General features: G+C 40.9%; 1 protein-coding gene across 1 annotated transcript in view; it reads right to left on the bottom strand.

Moving 5' to 3' along the window:
* Positions 1-19,802, bottom strand: part of pcsk5a (proprotein convertase subtilisin/kexin type 5a) — a 61,919-nt gene that overhangs the window by 38,238 nt on the left and 3,879 nt on the right. Inside the window, exons 4-20 of the mRNA XM_017714094.1 lie at positions 17,878-18,012; positions 17,653-17,729; positions 16,720-16,808; positions 16,453-16,625; positions 15,283-15,495; positions 12,882-12,982; positions 12,200-12,303; positions 11,919-12,036; positions 11,615-11,803; positions 11,161-11,297; positions 10,667-10,786; positions 10,425-10,527; positions 10,124-10,314; positions 7,324-7,408; positions 7,108-7,211; positions 6,842-6,983; positions 44-159 (exon numbers count right to left, since the gene is read on the bottom strand). Of these exons, the coding sequence (XP_017569583.1) occupies positions 44-159; positions 6,842-6,983; positions 7,108-7,211; positions 7,324-7,408; positions 10,124-10,314; positions 10,425-10,527; positions 10,667-10,786; positions 11,161-11,297; positions 11,615-11,803; positions 11,919-12,036; positions 12,200-12,303; positions 12,882-12,982; positions 15,283-15,495; positions 16,453-16,625; positions 16,720-16,808; positions 17,653-17,729; positions 17,878-18,012 (2,197 nt within the window). The remainder of the gene's footprint in view (positions 1-43; positions 160-6,841; positions 6,984-7,107; positions 7,212-7,323; positions 7,409-10,123; positions 10,315-10,424; positions 10,528-10,666; positions 10,787-11,160; positions 11,298-11,614; positions 11,804-11,918; positions 12,037-12,199; positions 12,304-12,881; positions 12,983-15,282; positions 15,496-16,452; positions 16,626-16,719; positions 16,809-17,652; positions 17,730-17,877; positions 18,013-19,802) is intronic.

Here is a 19,802-nt window from a genome sequence, read left to right as displayed (position 1 = left end):
AGGTCAAACAACAGTATTTGAAAGTTTGGGGTGACTGACTCACCATCACCACAGTCATGACTCAGCACACACATTCTATTCTGCAGTGTGTGTCCATCCACACATACAGTACAGTTCCCTTTGCCTGGACCAATACAGACTAGACAACTAGCATCACACCTGTGCAGAGAAACACACAAAACCTGAAAACACTGAGCACAAAAGAAACATTAATAGACATGACAAAAGCTAGAGATGGCAAGATACCATTTGTTCTAGTGCAGCAACACTTGAACTTCCAATACCAACATGCTTACCAGTTTTTTTTCTCCAAGTTTTAAAATAAGCTATTTTCACTGAAAGTGGCTGTCTAAAAGTACCATCCTCAAACTGTTCAATTAAACAACACTCTATTAAGATTCCATAAAAACACATACATAGTCAGCTATTATTTGTCCGTATTCTGTATGACCAAGTGTTTGAAGACAACTGTTCTTTCAATGTTTCTTTTGAAATTAAGAGTATTAATAGGTAGTTTGTCCCCCCATTTGCTGAAGTCTTTATTTTTCGGGGAAGGCTTTACAATGCATGTTGGAACATTGCTTTAAGGATTTGACTGTGCTCAGCCAAACGAGCATTCATTAAGGCAGGAAATGGTATTGGAAAAGTATTGGATGGTGTTTCATCACTCCAGAGAACACAGTTACATTGCTCAATGCTGCGGTTTTATACCCTCTAGATGACTCTTGGTAGAATTGCTGGAAGCTTTGATTAAAATCTTGAAATAAGCCACAGGAATAGATACACAGTATTAAAGCAATGCATGTCAACGGCACCACCATTTTAGGACAGGCAACATTGCTGCTGGACTGCACTCAGTAGCGTTACAGAGTGGCAGTTAAAGAAAGATACTGTTTAGTTTTGGACTATTTCAAGAATATTGCACTCAGAACGTGGGATAGGATTACATAACGGAGGGATTGCAGCGACTCATGACCATGTTTGTGTGATGTTTATGTGATGTTGTGTGGTTGGTGATGCACATGGAAACCGCTAACATGTTTGTTTTGCCTCTGGTTTTAAATTAAGCTTATTTCATTTAATAGTCAATTCAGGAGATCTTATATAGTACTTATATACTTTATATAGTAGTTATTTATTTACAATGACAGTATGCTCTGTAGCTAAGTTCTAGCATTTCTTAATCTGTTAAGATATTCATAATAGATTAACATTAACACCTTCTTACACAAACGTTAAGTTAGCTTCTTATTTCCCAGCTTCTTTTTTGCATTTTCCTCTTCCACCTTAAATGGTGCAAACTTAAGTGAAAGTGCTTGAAAACTCAAACAGGAAGCTGGTGAAACCAAATTTAGCCTCGTCCTTCTTACTGTTTTTTGGGGGTTTATTTTGTGTGTACTAAGATTAGAAGTGATTCACACATTGATGAATTTGCTGATGTGTGTGAGATTATGTTTATCACGCTAAACTCGGTTTTTAACATCAGGTTAATGATTGAATACTTTCCTGCTGGTCCGGAAGGCTAATTAGCACAATCATAGTTATTAAAGAAATAAAAGCAACTGAGAGCAGATCCGTGCCACCTAGATTAATTTATGTCTGAGGATTATAACAAAACAAATTTGGTGAACATCGGTTGAGTAATAAGGAAGATATGGCCGATTTAATCCTGAGACTCATCATCTCTCAATACAAGTGAATTTGTTCATGAGCGAATTTTGACTGCTCCAACATGGCAGACGCGCAGACGCCTCAGATAGACAACCACAGACGCAATGTCTAGGTATGTACTGTACATCTATGGGGGCATTAGAGCAGGTGCCGACTACAAAATGACTACAGTGGTCTATTAGCTCCCCAGTATTGTTATTTCACCTCATGCTTGTCTTTGGCAGAAAGTTGAGGAGGCAAGGAAGAAAAACCAGAAAGCCCTCCTGTGTGACGGATGTGCAATCATAAACTACGTTTACACAGCAAATAAAAGTGGCCCAAATCTGATTTTCTGACCAAATCCGGCTGTTCACACTATCTTTTAAATGTGGTCTGTATGCGACATTAGTCTGAACAGATCAGCTCCTAAACTGCCCCACATGTGCAAAAGAGCAATACTTCACATGGCGCTCCCGAAGTTTCAGTTTCACCAGCATCACAGGAGCGTTTATGAAGTTCCAGTGGTTGACAGCTGGGTTCATCACCCACAGAGTTTGCCGTAAACAGGGCACGTTATTTGGTCACGGCCACTTCTTTGGTTCGGGTCTTCTCTAAACTTTTTTTTGACGCTGCAGCCTTGGTCTCCCACAACCACACTCGGTTCGTTCGAAACCTGCTCGAACACTGAGCGGCTGCGATGAGTCTCCTCTAATTTTTGTAAAGAAACATCAGCCTAAATGTTTGAGTCTCAGCAACGTGAAGTTATGACGAATGTGGAGATTGACGTAAAAGACATGATTTCCGATCTGGCTATTCAGAACGAGTCGCATTGCTGCAGATCTGATACTTATCGGATTTCAATACCACATGAAAGCGTCTCAAATCGGAATTAAAAATATCAGATTTAATGCATTTTTTGCTGTTCACACTGCCACAGAAATGACACATCTGTGTCACATTGAAGATTTGGGCCACTTTTACCTGCTGTGTAAACGTAGCCTAACATGCAAATCTGCCAGAACCCAGCCTGTTTAATGCCATTACAGGGCCACATCTCAGCCACTTTTAAACTACCACTATCAGAACTGGCCCACAACTTTAAACCTTTAGTACAAAAACCAGGTCATTACAAAAATTGCCCTGCTGGGTGGGAATGCTGCAAAGTGCCACAGGGTGTAAGGAGGTGGTGTTCAACACTCTTGGACTACCAGCTGCCTCTCCTTGGATCACCACCTTACCGTGGTGGAGAGGTTTGCGTGCCTACATGATCCTAGGAGCTATGTTGTCAGGGGTGAAAGCTCCTGGTAGGGTCTCCGAAAGCAAACAGGTCCTAGGTGATGGGCCAGACAAAGGGTGATCCAAAAACCCCACATGATGAAAAAGAACAGGACACAGTTTCCCTCGCCCTGATCAGGGTTACCAGGGCCTCACCCTGGGGCTCCTCGGCAAGCACCTGGTGGCTGGGCCTTTACCCATGGGTCAGCCCAAAAGAGTTACATGGGACCACTCTCCCATGGATCCACCACCCGTGGGAGAGGTGCTTATGGGGGTCCAGTGCAATGTGATTTGGGTGGCGGCCAAAGGTGGGGACCTCTGATCCTCGGCTACTGAAACTGGCTCTCGGAACATGGAATGTGACCTCTCTGGCAGGGAAAGAGCCCGAGCTGGTGTATGAGGCTGAGAGATACCAACTAGATATAGTTGGGCTCACCTCAACACATGGCAGGGGCTCTGGAACAGATTCTCTTGAGAGGGGTTGGACTTTATTCCACTCTGGAGTTGTCCAGGGTAAGAGGCGTCAAGCAGGAGTGGGCTTACTCATAGCTCCCCGACTCAGTGCCTGTACGTTGGGGTTTTCTTTGGTGATCGAGAGGGTTATTTCCCTACGCCTTTGGGTCGGGGAACGGGCTCTGACTGTTGTCTGTGCTTATGCACCGAACGGTAGTTCGGAGTACCCGGCCTTCTTGGAGACCCTGGAGGGGTACTGGAAAATGCTCCCTGTGGGGACTCCATTGTGTTGCTGGGTGACTTCAACGCTCACGTGGGCAATGACAGTGAGACCTGGAAGGGTGTGATTGGGAGGAATGGCCTCCCCGATCTGAACCTGTGTGCTGTTTTGTTATTGGAGTTCTGTGCTCACCACAGTCTGTCCATAACAAACACCATGTTCGAAAACAAAGGTGTGCATAAGTGCACATGGCATCAGGACACCTTAGGCCGCAGTTCGTTGACCGACTTTATAGTTGTGTCATCGGATTTGCAACCATGTGTATTGGACACCCGAGTGAAGAGAGGAGCGGAGCTGTCAACCGATCACCACCTAGTGGTGAGTTGGATCAGATGGCAGGTGAAAATACCGGACAGACCTGGCAGGCCCAAACAAGTTGAAAGATCTTCAACTCCCACATCCGACAGAGCTTGACATTGAGTCGGAGTGGGCCCTGTTCCATGCCTCCATTGTCGATGCAGCGGATCGGAGCTGTGGCCGCAAGGTTGTAGGTGCCTGTCGTGGTAGCAATCCCTGAACCCGCTGGTGGACACCTCGGGTAAAGGAAGCCGTCAAGCTGAAAAAAGAGTCCTATTGGGCCTGGTTGGCTTGTGGGACTCTAGAGGCAAAAGATGGGTACCGAAGGGCCAAGCGGGTCGCGGCTTCGGTGGTTGCTGAGGCAACAACTCAGGTGTGGGAGGAGTTTGGTGAGGCCATGGAGAAAGACTATCAACAGGCACCAAGAAGGTTCTGGCAAACCGTCAGGCACCTCAGGAGAGGAATTCGGTTCCCGAACAACACTGTATAGAGTGGGGCTGGCGGGCTGCTGACTTCGACTGGGAACATCATTGGACGGTGGAAGGAATACTTCAAGGATCTTCTCAATCCCACCAACGATCTTTCGAGTCAGGGTTGGACTCTGCCAGGGCTGTCCATTGTCACCGATTCTGTTCATAATTTTTATGGATAGAATTTCTTGGAACAGTCAAGTGGCAGAGGGTGTCCAGTATGGTGGCCTCAGGACTTTTTGCTAATGATGTGGTCCTGTTGGCGTCATCAGCGACCTCCAGCTTTCTCTGGACCAGTTTGCAGAGGTTGACAGGCGGATTGGTGCAGCGTCTGCAGTAATGCGGACCCTATATCAGTCCGTCATGGTCAAGAGAGAGCTGAGCCAGAAGGCAAAGCTGTCAATTTACTGGTCAATCTACGTTCCGACTCTCACCTATGGTCACAAGCTTTGGGTAGTGACCGAAACAAGCGGCCGAAATGAGCTTTCTCTGCAAGGTCGCCAAGCTCTCCCTCTCCCAAGCTCTTCGCTGCTCCTCCATGTTGAGAGAAGCCAGTTGAGGTGGTTCAGGCATCTGGCAACAGAGAGGAGACCCCGGGGAAGACCCAGGACACGTTGGAGGGATTATATCTCTCAACTGCCTTGGGAACGCCTCGGTATCCCTCTGGAAGAGCTGGAGGAGGTGGTGGGGGAGAGGGAGGCCTGGGCCTCTTTGCTTAGGCTGCTGCCCCTGCGACCCGGACCCGGATAAGGTTTCATTTGAAATAAATGACAGCAAGGGTTCAGTTCAGTGAACCTCAGATCAGTTTAGTTGTTTAATGAATGCAAATTTTGAGCAGCACAATGTTAATGCCATAAAATATAAAACGTTTTAGGTTGGATGTTTTACAGTGTACTGTGTCGTATATGGCCAAGAATTGACTTTATGCTCCCCCAAAGTCCTTTTAAACCCTGTGTAAAATATAAATGATTGTCATGTAGCTCATTTCAGCACTGGCAGTGTTTGTCAGAAGTGGCCCAGATCTGTTTTGAGACATGTGGGCCATATGAGCATTTTAATATGTGGGCAAATTTTGGCTCACATGTAGTTAGCCAGTGACGACCATGGGCCAGCAGTGCCATATTTTTGCCAGAAGTGGCCCACATCTGCATGCTATCTGGGGTAGTTCTTGCTTAAATCGCTGTCTCATGTCATTTTTTTATCTTCATGAGGAATAATATTAAATGCTAGGCACTATTTTCCTCTCCTAAAGAGCAATTGAAAGTTTCTACAAAAGATGTATTCTACAGATGCTGAGGCCAAATTTTGGAAGTCTCAGTGGGGTATAGTAGCACTATTTCTAGTTTCTCACCTTCCGCAGGGATTACTTTTCTATTTAAAGCGAAACTACACCCTAATACCTTCTTTTCATTTATAGCTGAAAATGCATTGTTTTGTAAAAATAATACACCACTGCTTGTAATGTGAACACATCTTTTCAAACTGTAAAAATAATTATTTTTTAGTTCTGCCTCTAAGAAGATCTGTAAAACAATTCCCTCTGCTTTCCCAAGTCTCATCCAAAGAGATCTTCAAAATTCCTTATTAAAGCCCACCTTTTCATTGCCCACAGTGAAAGTCTCTAATGTTGATTTAGAGACAGAATCTTGTGCTTTTTGTACTTCTTTTTTTCAGTGTGGTCATTCCAGGCAATTTTGGAGAGACGTACACTGGTTGTCTTAAAAAAATCAATGTGTTTGTTTTGAATGTTGTGATTTTTTTTGGAAACTTGATTTAATAAGTGTTTATTTTGGGTAAATATCATATTCATATTTGTAAATTTGAAAAAGTGTAGACCTTAATATGTTAATTTTTGTTTTAACTTGATTCCTTCAATGTTTATCTTTTATGAAGAAACCTAGCAAAATAACAAAAAACCCTGTGTAAGTACCTTCTAACCTAATTATGCTCCATTTTCCCTCTTGCTATTTTTATTTTTTATTTATGTTCTCAAATTGCCTTGCAACCGTTCTCTGATGTTTTACTAATATGTGTGTACTTTCACTTCTTTCATGATTTTTTAATGCATAAAATATGTTAAAAACAAAACTTTAATGTAGACAATGGTGCTGGGCACCTCTAGGCCAATGTTAGCTTGCTGTCTAATAAGCATATATTTTGTGAGGGAACGCAAAACATTTGTGATGGAACGCATTTTATTTGCAAGGGAATGCAATATTATTAAATTGTTTTTTGGGAGGCTCCGTAGTAACATGCTGTGTGTTAGCGAATAATTTTTTGCAGCACCTCAGTAGTAAAAAAAAAGAAGAGGGAGAAGTACAACTTGGACCCAGGAAAGCAACTCTTTGCATTATGTTCATTTTTTGAAAACCAGATTCATAGCAAAAGAGCTTCACACACACACACACACACACACCTCCTGCAAAAGTTCTGTGTTGGTCCTGTGTTATCCAAATGGGACTGTGTGGGGTAAAAGCCCTGGCTGCAAGAAGGCACACACCTCCATTCTTCCATCAGATATTCATCAGCACAGCGGTTGCATGACTCTAGACCTGCAGCTGTACACACATGACCACATACTCACATATCTGAAACCACCTTATTAAAGACACAGGCCATGCACCATTAAAACCAGTTCCGCATGCTCTCTCCTAAACTTATAGGGTGGTCAATAGTCAGAACCTGCGCAGGTTGCACAAGCTGCATGGCACAGCTCACAGGCATCACTTTGCTCACTGTAGTAAGTACCAGCCTTGCAGCTCTTCTGGCATTTGTTTCCAATTAGGCTGAGAAAGAGAGAAAGCATGAGAGAGCTTTAAATGGAATACAATACAAAATATTGATAATAATGGTGCTATAATAGTTCTTTACATTATATTATGAAATGACCTCCATTACCTCGTGCCCTCTGGGCATTCAGTGCAAATACTGGATGAAGTACACTTCACACAGTTCTCATTGCATTTCCTACACATGTTTTCCTCTGTGGGAGGAACATTACAGTTTATTAGGATTTATTAGAATAGAGGAGCCTAAAGCTGTGTTCACAAGGAAATTTTGGTATCTGTCAAAACTGCTTTGATGGTTTGCTGTTTGCAATTATGTGTGCATAAAACCAATTTAAACATTGTGTACTACTGGTGGTTGTTGTTCAAAAAAGGAAGTATAAAAAGTAGGGCTTCTCATCAGCTGTACTTATCCCTTAAGTACAACCCCGATTCCAATGAAGCTTGACGTTTTGCAAAACATAAATAAAAACAGAATACAATGATTTGCAAATCCTTTTCAACCTATATTCAATTGAATACACTACAAAGACAAGATATTTAATGTTCAAACGGATAAACTTTATAGTTTTTTGCAAATATTCACTCATTTTGAATTTGATGCTTGCAACATGTTCCAAAGAATTTGGGACAGTGGCAACAAAAGACTGGGAAAGTTGAGGAATGCTCAAAAAAACACCTGTTTGGAACATTCCACAGGTGAGCAGGTTAATTGGAAACAGGTGAGTGTCATGATTGGGTACAAAAGGAGCATCCCTGAAAGGCTCAGTCGTTCACAAGCAAGGATGGGGCGAGGTTCACCACTTTGTGAACAACATTGTTGAGAACAGTGTTGCTCAATGTGCAATTGCGAGGAATTTAGGGGTTTCATCATCTACAGTCCATAATATCATCAATATCATAATATCATCAAAGAAATCTCTGCAAGTAAGTGGCAAGGCAGAAATTCAACACTGAATGCCCTTGACCTTCAATCCCTCAGGTGGCACTGCATTAAAAACCAACATCATTCTGTAACAGTTATTACCACATAGGCTCAGGAACACTTCAGAAAACCATCGTCAGTGAACAGTTCATTCATCGCTCCGTCTACAAGTGCAAGTTAAAACTCTGCCATGAAAAGCAAAAGCCATATATCAACAACACCCAGAAACGCTGCTGGCTTCTCTGGGCCTGAGCTCATTTGAGATGGACTGACGCAAAGTGCAAAAGTGTCCTGTGGTCTGATGACTCCACATTTAAAATTATTTTTGGAAATCATGGATGTCGTGTCCTCTGGGCCAAAGAGGAAAAGGACTGTCCAGGTTGTTTTCAGCGCAAAGTTCAAAAGCAAGCATCTCTGATGGTATGTGGGTGTGTTAGTGCCCATGGCATGGGTAACTTGCACATCTGTGAAGGCACCATTAATGCTGAAAGGTACATACAGGTTTTGGAGCAACATACACTGCCATCCAAGCAACGTCTTTTTCAGGGACATCCCTGCTAATTTCAGCAAGACAGTACCAAGCCACATTCTGCACGTTACAACAGCGTAGTTTCTTAGTAAATGTGTGCAGGTACTAGACTGGCCTGCCTGCAGTCCAGACCTGTCTCACACTGAAAATGTGTGGCGCATTATGAAGCGCAAAATATGACAATGGAGACCCCGGACTGTTGAGCAACTGAAATTGTACATCAAGCAAGAATGGAAAAGAATTCCACCTACAAAGCTTCAACAATTAGTGTCCTCAGTTCCCAAACGCTGATTGAGTGTTGTTAAAAGGAAAGGTGACATAACACAGTGGTAAACATGCCCCCGTCCCAACTTCTTTGGAACGTGTTGCAGGCATCAAATTCAAAATGAGTGAATATTTGCAAAAAACAATAAAGTTTATCCGTTTGAACATTAAATATCTTGACTTTGTAGTGTATTCAATTCAATATAGGTTGAAAAGGATTTGCAAATCATCGTATTCTGTTTTTACTTATGTTTTACACAACGTCCCAAATTCATTGGAATTGGGGTTGTAAGTTCTGGCTTTCTCCAGCTGTCAAACCAGAGTGAGTACTTTTGGCATGCACATACAGTGCATGACAAAATGCATGTCGACACCTAACAATCCCATCTATATGAGCTTATTGCATCATATACATTCCATTCCAAAACCGTGGCTGTTATTATGGATCTGCCAATCTCAGATTCGTCCATCAAACTGCAAAATAGTGAAGCATGATTAACCACTGCAGAGAACACTTTTCTCCTGCTCCAGAGTCCAGGGGCTGCATGCTTTATGCCACTCCAGCCGACACTTTGCATTGTGCACAAAGATCTTGGGCATATGTGCAGCTGTATGGCAATGGAAACCCATTTCATTAAGCTCTTAATACATAGTTCTTGAACTGATGTTCCTTCCAGAGGCAGTTTGAAACACTGCACTCTACAGCACTTAGTGGTCCTGCTTTGTCAATTTGTGTGGTTATCTAGGACTTACAGCTTACAGCAGAAATTTCACAAATTTTCATTGACTTGTGCCAGAGATGATGTCCTATGTCCCACATTTAAAGTCACTGAACTCATTATGATTATGATCTCAATACTTTTTGGCCATATAGTGAAGCTACAGTTCTGGAAGGTGATTGTCATGCAGCATTTGCTACATGTCATCTGCAGGCATTGGCACTGGTGGGACTGTACTTGTGAAACGGTTAAAGATCTTAAGCGGCAATCTCCATATTTCTCAATGTGCCCAAACCCGCCTTAACCCATCTCCATTGGCATGTCAACATGACATTGAAATTAATGGAAAGAGTTTTGATATTGACAAATATGTCTCTATGAACAAGGCCTAGCTTTACTGTTATATGACACAGCCAGGGTTATATCCACAGGATGGCTGCATCTTTATACTTCTTATACAAGTTCAGATACTTGCCATGGTCAAGGTAGTATCCATCTTCACAACGTGTCACACAGCTGTTAGTCTCCTCATCCAGGTAGTATCCAGGTTTGCAGGAGGAGCACTGGTCACTACGGCTGCCTGTACACATTGTACAAGCAGAGTAGCACCTCTTACAGCGCTTCCTGTCACCCCAGAAGCCCTGTGGGCACTGAGACACACACGTCCTGCACACCCACAAAGAAGTGAGATAATTTACCATGGGGACTGTGATTCACTATGATCATCCATATATAAATGAGACAAGAGTATGATATGAATGACATGAGAGTCAGACCTGGTGCCATTCTTGAATTTCAAAAAATAGTGCAAGCAAGAAATACAGTGATGCGGACCTGGGCCCTCACAGCCATCCTCGCTGCATTCTGGGTCACAAGAGCCTTTAACAGAATTACAGTGGTTTGTAAAATTCTTAGAGAACTATTTTGTATTCCCTTTGAAAGTAGGTATATTTCTTTAAAGTAAATTAAGCCGTACATGAAACTAAACAGTTTACATTGAATAACTCACAAAACCCACTTTCATATTCCTCTGTGTTGTCATCATCAGTGGACATCTCAGCTGAGCGGGGTTGTTCATGCCGTTCATATGGGTGGCCAGATGTGCCATACAGCTTCAGAGCCCATTCTAACAGTTTCCCTACACACAGCCATTCAAGAGTTTGATGATGTTTGGTGCCTACATACATGTTTGAGAATTGATAAAATGTACATTTTGGCCAAATTAAAGAGACCAAAAAAGCATTATGGAAACCATATACATTAAAACAAACTAGCTAAATAGATGGTGATGATCAGGATAGCATGTCAGGCATTATGCATTCCTTAGCAACACCTTTCCACCATGTTTTAGTCTAATCTGATTACTTTACTGCCACCGCTGTTCTCACTGTAGGTTTGTTGTGGGGAGTTCTGTCAGTTTTTTTGTCTGACAGACAAAGCAGCTTTTAGAGACCATCATGAACAATTACAAATGGATAATTGTGGTGAATATTGCATTGTAGTTCTGGTCACCTTGTAGTCGTGTGTTCCTCCTTGGGGATGGAGTATCTCTGATTTCCAGGATCCAATCTCCGACTGCTTTCTCACCCCAGCAGTGTGTGGTCATGAATTCCCACTTCACAAAGCCCTCAGTGGAGTGGTCATTGGGTCTGGACCAGAACCAAAAGCATACAGTCACATAAGCATACAGTCACATAAGCATGAAACTTAAAAAGATATTTCACTCAAAAATGCTGGAATTGCTATTAATGAATGACTTTCAAGCTAATTAACACCATACAAAACATTTCTGGGTGAAAATTATGTGATAAAGTCAAGCATTATGTAATACAGTCAAGCATTTGTGCACATGCTTCAAAATGACCTTTGTTTTGGAAAGCAACCATGTACTAACTCTTCATCTTTTTATGTGGAAGATAGTTAAGTAGTTCTGAATTAAAGTTCTGGTGCTGATGTGTATTCTTACCGGATAGCAAGGATTTGAGATTTGGTTCCGGATGGGGAGGTGAGGGTTATGGAAAGGTCTCCGCGGTGTGGGTGAGTGATGGTGACACGTAGAATTACATGCTCCAGATAAGCAACATGATGACCATGCTGGGCACAGCAACCTGAGGACTTATAAACTGACCTCAACACTCTCTCTGGACTGATAATTCTGGTGCAGCAAGATAGAGTAAATCATTTGTTTAGTTGGTTAGGTTTGCTAGGCAGCTATTGGTATTATTCCTGAATGACTGTGTTCACATTGCATGAATTAATTACAATATTACCTTGCATTCTGAACAATGGTTTCCTCACACACATGCTGGGTAGGAACCTGTCGCCAAGTCTCTGCCTCTTTCACCATTGCCTCAGCATCCATTAACCCAAACCCATACAGGTGGCTTACTGCCATAAGAACAAAGAGAAAGCATTAGTCTTTAAGAATAAATTAAAGAGGTTGCCGATAAACAACCAACAACCAAAACAACTAATTACTATTTCACCGATTTCACTGTGATTTCTAGATTATTTTGTTTAGGCACTAGCCCAACTGTTGACAATTGGCTACCATCATATCCCGCTCCATTGCTCTGCCAGTCAGGAGCACTGAGGTGACCCCGGCGTGACGTTTTCACAATGATGTGCTGCACATCCCTCCAGGTCAGCAGCGTACTAAAATCATTGGTTCAAATCCAGAAGAACATTTAAATATAAGTTTAACACTTCTGCATAAGACACATAAAGTTAGACATAAGATAAGATTCATAAGATGATAAGCTAATTAGGAAGTTAACATTGTTTTTAACATTTTGATAGGCTGAAAAATAAGATTTTATTTTCAATACTTGACAGAAAAACATAAGTTTTGTTTGATTCTACTTATTTCAAGTAGGCAAAACTAGTGTTAAATTAGGCTATCTAGGAAGCAAGCTAGTTGATGATTGTGTAAATGTACACATATTTATGGACATGTGCAGGCAGCAGTGTAGCATATCATTTCAGTATAAGCTAAGCTAATTAGCAAACATGGTAGCATTAAAACTATAAACAGTGACATAAAAATGACTTAAAAGAAGATCACATCACACTATAGCTCCAATGGTCTCTCAAGCAGGTGGAAAATAAACTAGAACTAGAATCATAATTTGTCATAAATTCAGTCATAATCAGTTCTTGTATTTTGAATGATCAGTGGAAAAGCACTCTTATATGATACTATTTATGTAGCAGAAAACAAAGTTGAACATTACTTTGCCTCCAAAGTTAGGGCAATGATTCCTGCAGCTATGGGGGCTGAGGCTGAAGTGCCAGAGTGCTCATCAGTGCAACGCTGCCTCAGGTCTGTTGTCACCTGCACACAATAACAAATTCTGTATTACAACTGGGATCTACACAACCTATGAAGAAAAGTTGTATCATGCAAGATCAGATATTTTTATGCTCCTGAGTTTTAAGGGGCATACATTGTAAATCAGTGATCACCAAACCTGCTCTGCAGCATTTCACTCTCACCCTAATACATCACACCTGATCCATTTAATTATTGTCTTCAGAAGCTCTTCATTAGCTGGTTGAGTTATAAACAATCCCCAAAGCATCTTCAACATGCTGGACCTAACAGTATATGCTCAAAGGTTTGTGCACACCAGCTCATCTAACACTTCTTCCAAAATCAAGAGAATTATTTGGGAATTATTACTCTTTGCTGACAATCAATTTCACATGCTGTTGTGAAAATGGAATAGACAACAGATAGAAATTATTGGCAATTAGCGAGACACACTCAATAAAGGAGTGGTTCTGCAGGTGGGGACCACAGACCACTTCTCAGTACCGATGCTTTCTGGCTGATGTTTTGGTCACTTTTGAATGTTGGTGGTGCTTTCACACTCGTGGTAGCATGAGACGGACTCTACAACCCACACAAGTGGCTCAGGTAGTGCAGCTCATCCAGGATGGCACATCAATGCAAGCTGTGGCAAGAAGGTTTGCTGTGTCTGTCAGCGTAGTGTCCAGAGGCTGGAGGCGCTACCAGGAGTCGGGCCAGTACAGCAGGAAACGTGGAGGAGGCCATAGGAGGGCAACAACCCAGCAGCAGGACCGCTACCTCCGCTTTTGTGCAAGGAGGAACAGGAGGAGCACTGCCAGAGCCCTGCAAAATGACCTCCAGCAGGCCACAAATGTGCATGTGTCTGCACAAATGGTTAGAAACCGACTCCATGAGGATGGTATGATGGCCTGACAGTCAGCAGTTCCTGCAAGATGAAGGCATTGAAGCTATGGACTGGCCCGCCCGTTCCCCAGACCTGAATCTGATTGAGCACATCTGGGACATCATGTCTCGCTCCATCCACCAACGCCACGTTGCACCACGTTGAGACTGTCCAGGAGTTGGCGAATGCTTTAGTCCAGGTCTGGGAGGAGATCCCTCAGGAGACCATCCGCCACCTCATCAGGAGCATGCCCAGGCATTGTAGGGAGGTCATACAGGCACGTGGAGGCCACACACAATACTGAGCCTCATTTTGACTTGTTTTAAGGACATTACATCAAAGTTGGATCAGCCTGTACTGTTTTTCCACTTTAATTTTGTGTGTGACTCCAAATCCAGGCCTCCATTGTTTAATAAATTTGATTTCCATTGATGATTTTTGTGTGATTTTGTCAGCACATTCAACTTTGTACAGAACAAAGTATTCAATGAGAATTTAATTCATTCAGATCTAGGATGTGTTATTTGAGTGTTCCCTTTTTTTGAGCAGTGTATATCACACCTCTGAATTGACTGCAAATAGCAGCACATTTCTGCAAGAACTCAACTTTTCATGAGGCATTGCTCAAGCATGTTGTCCTGAACTGAATCCAGCACCTGAAGTGTAACCTCACCCCCTCAGTTTTTGACATTGTTGAATTGCTTAGGTCATATCCCTGCTCTGCAATTTCTCAGTCAATCTACCAAATGTTGCTATCACCAGCCTTTTGGCTAATTACACACATGTGAACCTTGTTACTTCTCATTACAGTACAATTTATAAGCCAGCCTCCTTGCTTAATCCTCTCTTTATTTTTCTCTACAATCAGTGCATTCTGTTAATTTATTTTCTATTGTTCTGACATTCTGTGTATGATCTGTATTTGAAGTACTACTTGGCTTTCTGCCTGACCTAGAACATATAATACCTGTTTGCTTGAATTTATCTTTTTGGACTTTTCTGAAACTTTTGCATTCTGCCTATTATCAAGTGATATCCTTCCATTTTATCTTCTGTTTGTATCCTGGTGATTTATTGCAGGTAAAGCGATTCATTAAAGGGTATTGCACCACTGTCATCATGTTTATTTGTATGGTGATGCGCTGCTCAGAGGCCTCATCATATGTTGTTAAATGTAAAAGTAAAGAGCTACACATAGGACATATTTTACGAAAGACCAAATAATGCAAATTATATTCAAAATTTATCTGGAACAAAATAGGAATGCAGCATATGATACGCCCATAGCCTATGCTGGTAGTGTCCCAATTAATGATCAGGTTTTAGGATCAAATATTTGAACAGTAAGGTCTTTGATAAACTGTAGCCCCTTCTATTTAAAATGTACATTAAACCTCTTTAAAGTGCATCTTAACAGTTTAAATGCATGGCGACTCACAATGCCGAGGCCTTGGCTCTCGCCGCTGCTGTAGGTGGTGGCTAGAGTAGAGGAACACTCCTCCAGGTACCAGGGCTTGCGGCCACTCTGAGTAGTGCTGCCCAGAGAGATGGTGTAGATGCTGTTGGTGTAGCCATCACATGAGCAATGGTCCTGGCTCCGCCCTCCGTTGCCTGATGCCCACACGAAGATGGAGCCACGCCCTTTCCTACCCTGCAAGGAAAGCAGTTCTGTTTTTGCTCTGATGTCGTTTTATGATTTAGATCCAAGATGTTTAAACCTTACTACAGCGCTTTAGGGCCACTGGTAATAAAAAATAATAGACTTTGATAATAGACTTTTGATAATAGACTCTTTGAATGGCACAGAGATGTAGCCACTGATACCCGTGTAGACAACCCTGCCTGCGATTCTCCTTCAACAAAACAGACAAACAATTTCCCCTGCACAGCTTTTTTCTTGAAATATTTTTTTTTTCGAAATACTACAACTTTATTCTCAAAATATTATGAATTTATTCTCGAAGTCTACTTTTTTATTAACAGTGGCCCTAAAACACCTTTGTCACCTTTCTGCAAAGCGTTTGGCCACAATGTTGCAACTCCTGGCATTACTGCCAGGTTAATGTTGTAATTCTATGGCTTTTTTTCTTTAAATAGTATGAAACTTTTTCTTGAAATAATATGACTTTTTTTCTTGAAATATTACGACTGAAGTCTATTTTTATTTTTATTACCAGTGGCCATAAAACGCTGTCCTAAAACTGTGTGAACCCTAAAATCAGTGAAAGAAATGGGCCCAGTGCATGCATTCCATATTGTAGCCTGTTTTTTTTTTTAAAGCAATAACTTTTAATACTCCTTTTATTTGTAATAGTGCATCTTTAAAATCAGTAATAATAATAAAGTGATATAATCAATTTATTAGTGCAAGGTCCTGAGACTTATTATAAAAAACAAATCATTAATTAAAATTTGTGTAAATTGAGTTTTGGCTTAGGCCTTCTTTAATGATGAAGCCAAAATATATCAAGGTGCAATTGAAGTATATTGAAATATAATAAATGCTGAATTCAATATAGTAATATCTTTGGGCCCTTTCATAAACAAATTCATGTTCTGAAATAGAATACACTCTGACATGCATGTACACACACAAACACAACCTCACTTTGCGTATGCCGTTCTCTAAGGCAAGGCGAGTCAGAGGTCCAGGACCATCCACTGTTCTGCCATCATCATCAGGACCCCAGCTAGAGCTGTAGATGTCAATGTACTGCTGCCTCAGGCTCAGTGATTGGGCCTCAACCATGTCTGTCATATCACCATCCAGCATACGAACACCTAAATGCATAAAGGGAGCACTTAGGGCCACAGTATATAACCATCAACAATATGGAATTACAGAGTCACTGTTTGTCTTGTCCTAAACACGTACCTCCTATCCTGGCATTGTAGGCAATTCCAACCATGCACATTAAATTGTTAGCAGCGGCTGCCACCACTCCAGCACACCTTGTCCCATGTCTAAAACAAAATTAAATGAGGTTATGCTCAGTGTTCATGCAATATATCGTTGCTGTCAAAAGAAAAACGTGTCTCAAAAAAAAAGTGTCTCAAAATGGCAACTTTACAGAAGAGGGCAAAATTATTAATCTAATTATCATGACATTTTCACACAATGCAAAGGGCAGAAGGCAAGTTCAAATAATTGAGAAAAATAAACAACAACACAAATGGAGATGCATACATGTGTTTCTTTGGACAGCAATGATATACACTCACTGGCCACCTGTTCAATTGCTTGCTAACACAAATAGCTAATCAGCCAATCACATGGCTGCAACTCAATGCATTTAGGCATGTAGAGGTGGTCAAGACAACTTGCTGAAGTGCAAACCGAGCATCAGAACGTGGAAGAAAGGTGATTTAAGTGACTTTGAATGTGGCATGGTTGTTGGTACCAGACGGGCTGGTCTGAGTATTTCAGAAACTGCTGATCTGCTGGGATTTTCACACATAACCATCTCTAGGGTTTATAGAGACTGGTCAGAAAAAGAGAAAATATCCAGTGAGTGGCAGTTGTGTAGACGAAAATGCCTTGTTGATGTGAGAGGTCAGAGGAGAATGGGCAGACTGGTTCGAGATGATAGAAAGGCAACAGTAAGGCAAATAACCAATCAAAATCTCTGAGGAATGTTTCCAGCATACTTTGTTGAAAGTATGCCATGAAGAATTAAGGCAGTTCTGAAGAGACAAAATAGGGTCCAACCTTTTACTAGCAAGATGTACCTAATAAAGTGGCCGTTGAGTGTACAAAGAAACATAGATCAGAATAACGTTTTTTTTTCACAGTTAGAGTGGGACAAACTTGTTTTCATTTGTAGCCTCATATCGTGGTGTGGGATCAGGGTCATTTCCGTTAACATCATGGCTAGCTCGAGCATCCTTACAAAGACAAATTAACAATAAGTCAGCAAATAATACATTAAGATATGTGCATATTCACTTTGATATTAAAATGTCTTTTCATTCATTCATTCATTCATTCATTCATTTATTTCATTCCACACCACAAGTTAGTTGGAGTGCTTACATAGTTTTGCTTCAGGTCAGGGTGTTGTCTCTCCACACCATCGTCCAAAATAGAGACCACTACTCCTTTCCCTGTGTAACCTCTCTTCCATGCTGCCTTAATGTTCATGTCAGTGAGGCAGTTGTAATCACAGTGCTGAAGAACAGTGGTGCATGTTACTCATTAGGGATGCAATAATATACAAATTTCATGAATGTATTATGGTTTTTACACCATAACACAATAGAGAAGTAAAAAATGCTGACATTCTTGTTACTTTTATATTTTATATCAAAGTCAAAAATATAGTTAAACTAAGGGTTATAGGTTTGTTTTTCACTCTCTGCCATTCTCTAGATGTACTTTATGTTAGTATATCCCCATAAAAAAGACACTTTGAATGAAATATTTTCTGAATTAGTGCATTCTTGACTAATTTCATGTTGTGTCAAAATATATGTCCATTTTGAATTTGATGCCAGCAACACATTTCAAAAAAGTTGTGACAGAGGCAAAAAAAGCATGGTAACATTATGTAATGCCAAAAAAGGCCTGGTGGAACATACCACAACTGATTATGTTAATTGGCAACAGGTCAGTAACATGTTTGGGCATAAAAAGAGCATCCCAGAGTGGCTGAGTCTTTCAGAAGTATAGATGGTTAGAGATTCATCACTCTATAAAAGGCTGCACAGGCAAATAATGCAGCAATTCTAAAATATCATTTCTCAGTGTCAAAGAGCAAAGACCCTTTATCATCTACAGTACATAATATCATTAAAAGACCTAGACAATCCAGAGGATGCAAGAGACAAGGCCAAAAAACAATATTTGCTGGCCATGATCTTCAGGTCCTCAGGTGACATAGCATTTAAAAACAGGCATGATTCTACGATGGAAATTACTGCATGGACCCAGAACCACTTTTGAAAACCAATATCTCTGAACAAAGTTTATTGCTACATCCACAAATGCAAGTTAAAATTTTACCGTGCAAAGAAAAAAACAATATGATACAGAAAACAATAGGATACAGAAAAGGCGGTGGCCTGAGCTCATTTAAGACGGACTGAGGTGAAGTGGAAATGTCTTCTGTGTTCCCACAAATCAAAATTTGAAAATTTTTTTGGAAATCATGGAGCCCATCCTCCAGGCTATAGAGGAGAAGGAGCATCCAGTTTTTTATCAGGGTACAGTTCAAAAGCTAGCATCCATGACGTATTAGGGTACATTAGTGTACATGGCATGAGTGACTTGCACATCTGTGAAGTCACCACTAATAGTCAGTTTTGGAGCAACATATGCTGCCATTCAGACAATGTCAGGAAAAGCCTTGCTTACATTAGCAAGACAATGCCAAACCACATTCTGCATGTATTACATCAGTATGTCTCCATTTTAAAAGAATCCAGTTGCTAAATGGCCTGCCCATAAAAAGCATTTGTTGCATTATGAAACAAAAATTACATCAAAGAAGATCTCAAACTGAGCAGTTGAAATCTTATATCAAGCAAAAAATGGTTGCAAGTTTCATTTACAGAACTACAGCAACTGGTCTCCTAAGTTCCCAAATGCTTGAAGAGTGATGTTGGCATCGTGTTCAAGAGGCATACATTTTTCAAAACATTAAATTTCTCACATTAAACATTTGATAAATTGTTTTTGTACTATTTTAATGAAATAATTGTATTCTATTTTTATTTACATTTTGCAGAGTGTCCTAACATTTGGAAACAGGATGTAATATAAACAGTGATGTAGTATAGTATTCATTTTAAGTGTCTTATTTAACATGCTTTTCAGTTTTTGTGAAGTGTAAAATATAATATAATACATATTTGTGACAATAGCCCAACTTTATGGCAGCATATTATTGACTTTATTCAAGTTAAAATGTAAATTTAAAAATTAAAATGCAAATCATAATTCAATTATGTATTTACAAC

Source organism: Pygocentrus nattereri, chromosome 23 (genome assembly GCF_015220715.1).
Source record: "Pygocentrus nattereri isolate fPygNat1 chromosome 23, fPygNat1.pri, whole genome shotgun sequence".
Taxonomy (NCBI): domain Eukaryota; kingdom Metazoa; phylum Chordata; class Actinopteri; order Characiformes; family Serrasalmidae; genus Pygocentrus; species Pygocentrus nattereri.
This window is presented reverse-complemented; position numbering and strand designations above follow the sequence as displayed.